This window comes from Diaporthe amygdali, assembly GCF_026229845.1.
Source record: "Diaporthe amygdali strain CAA958 chromosome Unknown NODE_1_length_4327563_cov_65_473760, whole genome shotgun sequence".
Taxonomy (NCBI): Eukaryota; Fungi; Ascomycota; class Sordariomycetes; order Diaporthales; family Diaporthaceae; genus Diaporthe; species Diaporthe amygdali.
Genome location: NW_026517021.1, coordinates 925,936 through 936,365, shown reverse-complemented (window position 1 = coordinate 936,365; position 10,430 = coordinate 925,936). Strand labels below are relative to the sequence as shown.

General features: G+C 55.7%; 3 protein-coding genes across 3 annotated transcripts; 2 read left to right on the top strand and 1 right to left on the bottom strand.

Annotated features, from left to right (window-relative positions):
• Positions 1 to 34: 34 nt before the first annotated feature.
• J7T55_005854 (periplasmic beta-glucosidase beta-xylosidase) lies at positions 35 to 2,083 on the bottom strand (the record flags this gene model as incomplete). The annotated part of the gene is made up of 2 exons (XM_053137892.1): positions 35 to 1,090; positions 1,181 to 2,083. 2 exons carry the CDS (start codon positions 2,081 to 2,083, stop codon positions 35 to 37), a joined length of 1,959 nt encoding a protein of 652 aa, XP_053000625.1.
• Positions 2,084 to 5,163: 3,080 nt separating this feature from the next.
• Positions 5,164 to 6,574, top strand: J7T55_005853 (uncharacterized protein; the record flags this gene model as incomplete). The annotated part of the gene is made up of 3 exons (XM_053137881.1): positions 5,164 to 6,104; positions 6,167 to 6,294; positions 6,357 to 6,574. 3 exons carry the CDS (start codon positions 5,164 to 5,166, stop codon positions 6,572 to 6,574), a joined length of 1,287 nt encoding a protein of 428 aa, XP_053000624.1.
• Positions 6,575 to 9,539: 2,965 nt separating this feature from the next.
• On the top strand, positions 9,540 to 9,941 carry J7T55_005852 (uncharacterized protein; the record flags this gene model as incomplete). Its single annotated transcript, XM_053137870.1, has 1 exon — positions 9,540 to 9,941. The coding sequence occupies one exon, from the start codon at positions 9,540 to 9,542 to the stop codon at positions 9,939 to 9,941; it is 402 nt and encodes a 133-aa protein (XP_053000623.1).
• Between the last annotated feature and the right edge of the window lie 489 nt (positions 9,942 to 10,430).

The following is a 10,430-nucleotide window of genomic DNA, read 5'->3' as shown; positions in this document are numbered from 1 at the left end:
CGATACTTGGAGTGGGCCAGCCGCTGTTAAACTATTAGTTCGAATACCTAAGACCGTGTCCAAAGCGAAATAGAGGGTCCTTGGTGTCAAAGGGCACATCCTCCCGACTATCACTCGCCGCCTTCATCGAGCGTGGCAGATCAAACGGCAACTTTCCTCGGGGCAAAGACTGCCCCACTCCCAAGCATACGTCGAGAAACGCGTCCGTGTCGCTTCCGTAGTTCACTGTCAGGGCACTTCCCACCCAGCCCGCATTGACAGTGCTTGAGAGTGCGGTGTGACCTGGTCGGGCCGCTTCCTGTGCCTCAACAATGGGCGTCAAGACAGCTGGCCGGTCCAGATAGACATCCACGATCGATGTCGGGACCGTTCTGATCAGTTTTGAGACGCGAGCCGCTTCTTCCTCGGGGAACTCAAGCGAGCCCGAATGGAACATCGACTCAAACCCTCCCGGCCTGGCCTGGTGCGGAGCTCTCAGGCGGATGAACGCGACGTCCGCCTCAGCAGGCGTAGCCACCACTTTCAGACCCCGTCGTCGAGCGACATCGGCGTCTAGGCCCTCGACATAGAATCGCCTGTCCCTCTGTGAGGCAGGGAGAGGGAATACCGCCCCGTGATTTGCAAGTATCGTGAACGCCTCCCGCTGTGCAGCCTTGCCCAGCGCAACGAAGTCGGCCCTGCCTGCGACCCTCCCCGCCGCATCCTCGTCCACGAACCGCCTATCGTCAAATAGGCCGAGCACGAACTTCTCCCTGAGCACGCGGCGGACCGACTCGTCCACGCGCGCCTCCGAGACGAGGCCCTGCTCCACGGCCTGCACGACCAGTTCTGGCACCGACTCGCCGCCGAACTGGTCACAGCCGGCGTCGAGGATCTTGACCGTCCGCTCCAGCTCGCTCAGGTGCTCGCAACCCCACGCCCGCGCTGGCATATCCTGGCCCAAGATGACGGCGTCTGTTATCAAACCCCAGTCGGTGAGGACGATCCCCTCGAAGCCGAGCTCGTTGCGGAGGAGGCCCGTTATGATTCCCTTATTAAAGCCAAAGCCCACTTGCTCGTATTTCGTCCCGACTGGCATCGCATACGAGGGCTAAAGCAAAGTCGCATTGTCAGCGCCAAAGTTTCGCGCAGCATCGAGTCAAGTGGTGAAGGAAGTCCTATAGCAAATTACGCAACTTACCATAATTTGCCTTGTTCCAGCCAGAATTGCCTTTCTAAATGGCTCCAGATGATACTCGAAATTCTCACCCGGGTAAATTTGCTCTTTCCCGTAAGTAAAGTGGGAGTCCTCCCCATCCATCTCAGGACCAGCCCCAGGGAAATGCTTCGTCGTGGTCGAGACGCTGTCCAGGCCATCTCCGGTCCTGGAAAGGCGCCCTTGGAGACCCCCGACACAAGCAGTTACCAACTCAGAGGCTACATCGGCGTCCTCGCCAAACGTCGAGTGAACTCGAGCCCATCGATACTCAGTCGCTAGGTCGGCCTGAGGGTGCAACGCGACTCGCAGGCCCACGGCTATATACTCCTGCCTTACAACATCAGCGAATCTGCGGGCGAGCTCGGGGTTGCGCAGCGCCGCGAATCCAAACGTCTCGGGCCATTGACTGAACGCCCCGGCCATCAACCCCGTGCCGATATTATTGTCGAAGTGGTGTCGAGGGTCGGACGACAGTGTGACAGGGATGCCGAGCCTTGTGTGGTCAAGGACGTGGCGCTGGAGCCTGTTGTGCCATCGCGCCACGAGCCTGGGGTCGGAGACTGGCCCAATGAGGTTGAAATGCGACATTTTCCTGCCCTCGAGCAGCTCCCGCGTCGCCGGTGCCCCATGTGCTGGGTCGGCCTCGGCTAGAGAGCCGTCCGGGCCCGGCAGGATCATGTTGTGGAATAGCTGCCCGGCTTTCTCCTCGAGTGTCATGCGCGACAACAGGTCTGCGACTCGCTCGTCGGTGGGCAAACTGGTATCATTGTAGGGGTAGAGAGGCTTCGCCACGACCGCTTTCGAATTTAATACTGTGGAATTCTTCTCTGACGATGCTTCGCGGCCGGTGGACGGACTCCTTCGGCGGAAAATGTCGGCTGTCATGATATACAAATACAGAGGATAGAATGGATGAACAAGTCAAAATATTATTCCATCTATCTCGAAAAGTGTCGTTTAGGTCTATGAAAGAGTTTGATAGACAAGAAGCAGACAGTCTTTGAGAGAATTGGACAGACTAAATGCGGCCCATAAGGCATCTTGATTAATGAAGGCATTGCTATAGAAGAGTGGGCCCTCTCCTCTGCACATCGTCGAGCCATGTTCAATTTGGGTAAGTGTCACGGACCGGCACGCAATGAGATCCGGTAGGGAGACTCGCGCCATCATGGAGTAGCATGACCACACAAATAGGCAAATCAAGCGCGGCCGGGAGCTGTCGTCGCAGGTGATGTGTCCAGCCTGCCACACACACACGCCCGCCAAAGCCTCTGACGTGAAAGCCCTGGCCGCCTCCTGTCGTGGACCCCCGGGTGCAAAGGAGGGGGATGATCCCTGTGGGGCCAATGCCGAAGGTGGGAAGAGCGAAGTGTCAGATACGACTACAGCCGAGGTTTAGCCGGGCGGAAGTGCCTGGTCTTGGGTTTCGCGGAAACCCCGTCAAAACTTCGGCCTGCGCTCTTAGCTTGTCCCAGGAGCGACTCAGGCTTATTGCCGATGCTTACGCCCGAGTTGCGCGTGTGACGTTTGGTTCAGGCGGGTGAAGGCATGATCCAACTCTAACCACCCACCGGTCTGGAGATCGAAACGCACTTGGATATAAGCTGTTAGAGCTTCTCTACCTCCTTTCATCTGTGTCGGGCGCCGAGGGCGACTTCAGTTAATACAGCCCAGCAGAACTGGCAGCCGAGTGTCTGCACGTCTTGCTCCTCTTTGGCGTCATGCCAGGTTTTGTGTCAATCAAAGGGTGTCACTGAGACTACTCAAATACCCAAGCACGGAACAGTTGTCTCGGGGACTTAGGACGAGCCCAAGTATGTCGAATCCTCGTCGACAGTTATCGTGAGACAGGGACACGAGGTGATCGAATGACGTACACGGCGCAACCTCAGGGACTCGTTTCATGAATCTTTCAAAAAAAGAAATTCCAACCCCTCCATCAAGTTTCTCTTGCCCCAAAGATTGCGCGACCCCATACAGGAATCGTCGGCTAAACCGAGCGGTTGCTAAATTTCAAAGAACAACGAATCCTGTGCCGTGATCCTGATGCCATAATCTCCATATAGAATTCATGATCGAAATCACAGTGGCTAGGGTTGAATCGTTCACGAACAGCCCTTGGTAGCAAAAACCAATCTCGAGAGCCTTGAGGATCGGTGCTTCTCCCAGACTTTGACAAATAGGTGTGAGAAAAATACACATGGCGCCACCAAATGTCGCACGTGGCTCCCATGCACAGTGATCATCCCCTAATAGAGTTTCCAATTCCCAAGAAGAACGGCAGGATTCGCAGTCCTCGCCAGCTAGAGACAATATCGAGCTCGTCACATGTTTGAATGCGACCCTGCCAGGGTCCAGGAACAGCCTTCGAGTGAGCGGGCAACGGTCGCCGATGGCCTGCAGCAACTCGGGTCCAGCCGTCTGATCTGCGCATTGACTGCCGTTAGTCTTGTGTGTAGCATATCTTTCATCCTCATGAAGAGACAAGCGGCGGACACTAGACCAAGAAGATTTCAAGGCCCATGTCATCCATTCTTCAGGCTGAAGTGTTCGTAAGGGGATTTAGTGGCCGTTTGAAGAACAGCAAGGTGTTATTGCTCGTACTGCCGCGTGGCTAGACGTAACACATAGTTGTACGCCGATGCATGAGCTTGAATGATCCATGACGTCGGTTCTCAGGTATTTCGATTGTGTCCAGCCGAATATGGAGCGATCTTCTTGGACTATAAGTAGAAAGTTAGCGATACCATCGTATTTGTTAGGAGATCCCGGGATGTTTCAAGGTGTTGCTTCGGTCCGAATGACCCAAACAGAGCATTCATCAATGAGGAAAGCTTGAAAAAAAGCGCAGAGGTCGTCCTCCAACCCCTGCGAGCCCAAGTTCATGACACATTCTGGGGATGGTTCATGTTTGCCCACCACGTCGAGAACCGGATATCCCGTTCCAATCGCTTTTTCTTTCAAAAGGTCTTTCGGCGGGCGAGTCACACGCAGACGGCTCTCGGCCGACCGAGATACATGACACACCTTCAAGCGATCAAGAGTCGAGGGTACTCGCAACTTAGTACCTGGTTGCAGACATATGTTGCCTGCTAGTAACCTGGAAATAGGATGTGGAATCATGCAACGGTATAATGATATCCAGGATCGTCCTCAATTTCAGGACGGTATGCGCGTGAGGTCGAGACATGTGATGTTGGTAGGTCTCGTTGACTTTAACCAGAGGATGCTGATCTCCAGTCCTTTAATTTTCATCGTATGATCGCAATTAATGAGAAAATGAACAATAGAATACACGCCGGCGTTTCCAAGCTGGGAGGCTGGAGAATCCATTCCGACTTCTGAATGGCTCTTTTTGAGATCAATGCCGAATCCAATGTTCAAGTCTGCAAAATTCGTCTTCTTCCTCACTTGACTAACTCGGATACTGCTGTCTTACGCAGAACTTATTTTCCCAATGCGTCTGGCGATCTTAGGAGGGATCTTTAGAGAACACAGCGAACGGAACAGATAAAGAGGGGGGGGGACGATATAAAATAAAGGGAGATCTCCAGCGAACAAGGAAACAGAGGATAGACAGGGAATGAAGGATAGCATTCATGCTCACACCTTTATGCTTTCCCTGCGAAGCAGACAGGTACGTTTGTAGGTTGTGTGAAAGACATACGATCAAGATAGCGGCATCTGATATGAGTACGCTTCCGATGCCCGGGGTGCTTGCCGGAACTCCGCACCCGGTCCTCGGCAGCTGCACACGAGGAGAGACTCCTTTTAGCATCATTTGGGTCTCTCCTGGAGGAGATGTGTGCTCGCCCCGACGACCGGAACAGGGAAAGATATTTCATTACACACCCCATCATTCGAAGGGATTTTGCTTCCGAGTTAGTGCGGTACAGGACTGAGACCCTTAGAAGATCTCGAAAATACGAGGAAATACCGAAGTCTACAAAGTAGGCACCTCAACCATGGCAATCATCACGAACGAGAGACATGGACTCAGCGAGGAACAATGGCAGAGTAACTCCCCCGAGCTCACACGCGCCAGAGCCATCATCTCGTCGACGCTCGACTCCCTCAATGATGACCTACGGAATTTGAACCAAGCCATCCACTCACACCCAGAAATCTGCTACGAGGAGGTCTACGCCCATGACACCATCACAGCCTTTCTCGAGGCGCACGGCTTCACAGTCACCCGCCACGCCTACGGTCTAGCCACATCCTTCTCGGCCGAGGCCGGCTCAGGCGGCCGTCTCGTCGTCTTCTGCGCCGAGTACGACGCCCTCCCCGGCATAGGCCACGGCTGCGGGCACAATCTCATCGCCACAGCGTCGGTAGCCGCGTTTGCGGGGGCTGCGAAGGCGCTCTTGGACCTCGGCGTTGCGGGCCGCGTGCGGCTGCTAGGAACGCCGGCCGAGGAGGGCGGCGGCGGGAAGGCCAAGCTCATCAAGGCGGGCGCGTTCCCTGCTGCCCAGGCGGGGGGAGACGAGAATGAAGGCGTCTGGGCGGCTATAATGAGCCACGCGCTGCCGCTGGGGCAGATCAAAGAGGGCTGGAGCGGGACGGCCGGATTCAGGTCGACAGCGTTGCAGAGGCTCAAGGTAGAGTTCCATGGGCGCAATGCGCATGCGGGCCAGGAGCCGTGGAATGGCGTGAACGCGCTGGACGCTGCCGTTGGCGCGTACACCACCATATCGATGCTGCGGCAGCAGATCCGCCCCGAGGAGAGGGTGCAGGGGGTGATTGAGGACGGCGGCAGGGTCCCGAACATCATCCCTGACTACACCCGGATGGCGTGGGCGGTGCGGAGCCCGGATGTGTCGGGTGTCGATGCACTGTTTGAGCGGGTGAAGAACTGCTGCAGAGCATCTGCGCTGGCGTCTGGCTGTACCGTGGATTTCACAGAGTTAGTCGCCGTTCACCATGCGCGCTGCACGCTTGCCGAGTGAAGCTGACTGGTAGACCTAGACAGCCGCCGTATATGGAGCTGAGAGTCAACGCTGCACTCTGCAATGCGTATATCGAGGAGATGAAAGGACTAGGACGAGACATCCTTTTCATGGACGACAAGCCCTCAGCGGCTGGAACGGATATGGGTAAGCAGCCACCCTTCTGCGGAATTCTTCACTTCACCCCGTACTGATCCCAACAATGATAGGCAACGTCTCGCACGTCGTACCAAGCTTCCACGGGATATTCGGTATTCCCACAGAGCCAGGCGTCGCAGTCCACTCACGCAACTTTGCCAGTGCAGCGTCGACAGAGGAGGGACATCGTGCCGCGCTGGAGTCTGCCAAAGGAATGGCCATGCTGGGGCTCAGGGTGTTGGCAGAGCCAGGCCTCGCGGAAAGAGCAAGGGATAACTTCCACGGATGAGGGAGCCATAAGGGACTGTTGGCTCTGATGCATCCTGAAGATCCCAATAATCGCTGCAGTCGCTTGACGAAGCCCCCGTGCTCCAGAATGTGTGTTTAGACCATCTCAGCAGTCAAAGGGACACACTCTTGTTGAAGCTGTCCTGCCATGCCACCCAAGATCATGCCTGACTTTCGCGATCTTCTGAGCTGTAATTGTGCGCCAGTCCAAACACAGGTCGGCTCCTTACAGCGAGCATCAAACATTGCCACAAGCAGTTCCCTTCATATCCAGGCAACTCCGCCCAGCAGGCGGGCCGGAGGAGGTTGTCCTACGTGTGACCATATGAGTTCCCCAACAATCATGTCCGCAGGGAGTCGGGACTCTTCACCTCATCCTGAGGGGCACTGAACACCGAACGGTTGCACACCTAGCGATGGCTACACCTTGGCAGGCACAGCGAGGTGCTGGGCGATCTGAAAGCAGCTGTCTATAGTCGACGATAGGATGCATGTAACGCAACATACGTGGAGTCTGCGCCTCAACAAAAATAGCCTGCTTCAAGTGGACGATCGAGTCGGGGAAGTTGCCTGGGTATGCGCAGGGCGAGGAGGTAGCCAATGGTTCTACACCAGACCTCACTGCCTGACGGGTCGTCCTTCGATGATCCTGGGGCGTGAGGACCATGAAACCCACAGGTCCCTCGGCTTGGAGCGCATCGCTGAGGTGGCTTTGCTCGTCCTGTGCCGGCAACTTGAGGAGTAGATCAGGAAGGAGAAGTCAAGTGAGAGCAGGCGCATGTATCTACATCGCCACACATCCGATGTGTGGCTGACGGGAGGAGAAAAGAACTGGATCTCGATCGTGGCAGTACACTCAGCAGAGATGGGTGCAGACCTGGAGGGAGAAAACCTTGGCCAGCGGAGCACGGTACGTGGGGGGCAACCCTCAGGTTTCCTGCCCGCCCAATCATAGCGTGCATGACTTTTTCTCTTCAACGGCTTTTTTTCTCTTTCCTTGATCGGCTCCCCAGTCTTTTTGTTGGCCCTGCCTGTCTGCCGGTCTGCTTGATAATCATGGAGGGATCGACTTCAGCTGCCAACCCTGCATCACCACACTTAGCTGCAGCTGGCCCCTTCGCTTTCCCACTTTTGCCGACGTGGGAAAACACCGAGTCGTCGCGTCGATTGGCTGCACAACTGCCAGGAGGGAGGGGCGCAGAGTTTCTGCTGCTGTTGACCCGACTAGACTGCCCGAGCAACAGGTTGCAGCTTACCCCCGTCTGCTCGTGCAGAAGGTTGCGTGCATTGTGCAGGAATGCAGCGGGCCAAATGACATCAAGCAGATGTGAGATGGGATGTAGGACCCCCCTGTCGCTGGTGATGATCTGCCCTCGGCGTGCGGGAAACATCGCTGCGCATTGTCAGATTGTCTGTCAGCCAGGCATTCCTTCTGTGGCATTGTAGTTCAGGTGAGCAGTAGGACGAAACGCCTTGCATGCTTACGTGCGTGGCCTGCCGGTTTTGAGTTTCGCTTTCGCAATACACGTCCCAGCCCCACGATCAACCTGTCACTGCCGAGAGCTACCGAGTGACTATCTGTTGTTGTTTATTCGCGGGAGAAAGAAAACACCTCGCTCGAGCCGACTGCTCGCTTGTTTGCTTGTCTGTTAGAACAGCGCACAATGGGAATTCTTCCCCCCCAGTCATTCACCGTCTTTTGGTGAGGCATTTCCAACGGCCCTTTTGGCCAAGCTCTGCCCTTATCCTGCTCCGTGCCCCCAACTCAATGTCCGTCCCGACCTTGCCCACGTCCCGTCCTGGTCCTGGTCCTGTCATTTTCCTCGCCTTCCTCTCGCTCGCCCCTGCAAGTGTGAGCAGTACGTACACAGGTACAGTGTAGACAGTAACAAATCAATGTCGTGGCCCGATTGATAGGCTAGAACCAGGGGTGCTATTTCGAGGTTGCAACGAACTGCTGCTGCCACCCTTGTTTGCTCGCTTGCTAGCTGATAGTCTGGTAGTGTTGGTCTGGGTCTGGCTAGCAGTAATCTGTGTCTGGAGGAGCTAGAGCTATCTCATCATCCTGCTCGTTGCCCCTCTCGCGTGCTCACACACACACACACACACACAATCAGCAGCATGTCATGTCACAGATATGATGCTGGTCCTACGTACTCCAAACACTGCATATACTATACATACTGTCAGACAGTCTTGCTAACCTCAAACTCACCTCAACTCACCTCCAGCGTCCATCCTCCTCACCGAGAGAGAGAAAGCAAACCATCTTTCCGGTCTGACTGCCCTTCTTTGTACGTTCTCGTGAGAGGGCAATCCAGGGGCTCGGCCTTATTATTCCAACCACCCTTATCCCAATTCGGGGCTCCACAAGGAGGGTCGAGCTCAATCTGACTGAATCTGGGCTGGTTCGCATTGGACATTGGACGGGCCCCGGCTGCTTGCCTTTTTTTGCCTGCGTTCCCTCACCTCGCCGCCTTGCTCCACATGTCCACCTGCCCTTCATTCGGCTCAGTCGTCTGGACTCTGGACTCTGGCCCTTGCCTGACGAGCCGAGTGTCACCGACGTCAAGGTGCTGCATCCCGGTCTGTTTGTTTCCGTCTTCTCTCCACATCGCAGGCCAGGGCAGACGAGGATTGAAAAGCCTCCCCATCTGCCCATCTTGGTCCCCTGGAGGGAGGAGTCAGCCATCCAAGCCAGTCACTCAGGCACCCACTTAGTCTCTCGATCCATCTACATGCTGCAACTTGTCCAGCACTGCTCGAGATAGATATCTAGACCGGGGAGACCAACCTATCCACCCTCAGCCATCACCACCACTTCCACTCCCGCACGCATCGTCGTCGCAAAAGAAAAGCATCAAGCTGTCAGACTTGCGCCGGCGCTCTGCAGTCACCACAGCAATACACAGCTCCAAATCATCCTTATCTCTTTGCCTATCTATCTACCTCCCCACCAAATCCAGATGCGCCCCTCCAACCTGCTCGCCGCCCTGGGCGCCGCCACCATAGCCTCAGCAAAAGACGACAGCCCCCCAAGCGCATCCGCAGTCGCCCAGGCCTCCAACTGCTCATCCACCAGCACGAACTGGTCCCTCCCCAGCACGTCGGCATCGACCGTCAGCCCAGCAAGCTTCACCATGACCCTGACCGTCTCACCGGGCAACGGCACTACCACCTCTTCCAACACCGCGTTGGCCTCATCAACAACGGCGCCCGGCGGCACAAGCGCCGCGACGGCCACCTCCTCGTCCTCGCCCGGCGCCCAGTCCAGCAGCGCCGCCGCCGCCGGGGGCGAGGGCCTGTCTAGCGATAGCAGCATGCTGGGGCTCGTCATCTTCTTCGCGCTGTCACTGTGCCTGCTCTGAGCACCGGCAAGCCTGCGTGCAGGCGCATTCATGCTCACAGACCCCGTGCCAGCCGCGGGCGATGGATTGGCGCCTTGCTGATCAAAGCCTTTTCGAGGGGCCATTCTATTTCTATCACTCGTTCTTGGCAACGAGCACTTGGATTTTCAATTTCGTACTTTCATTTTGACAACTTTCTGGCATCACGACTTCACGGATTTTGGGGACGGATTTTAACGACGACGATACCTTTTTGCGCACGCATGCATCATCATGGGGAGTTTTTATCGGGCATGGCTTGATGGGATCTGCAATTTTTTCTCTTTTTTCGGACTATCATTCAGACATACCCCAACACGGCTCATGTGCGACGCCCGCGGTTTTTGTTTTCGGGATCATGGGTTTTGGAGTTGGGAAAAGCGGAAAGGCTAATTTGGCCGCATCTGGAGCAGGGAGGATTGAACTTCTACTCGGGGCAAACCCCCTCAGGAAGAATAATGCTTAATCTAG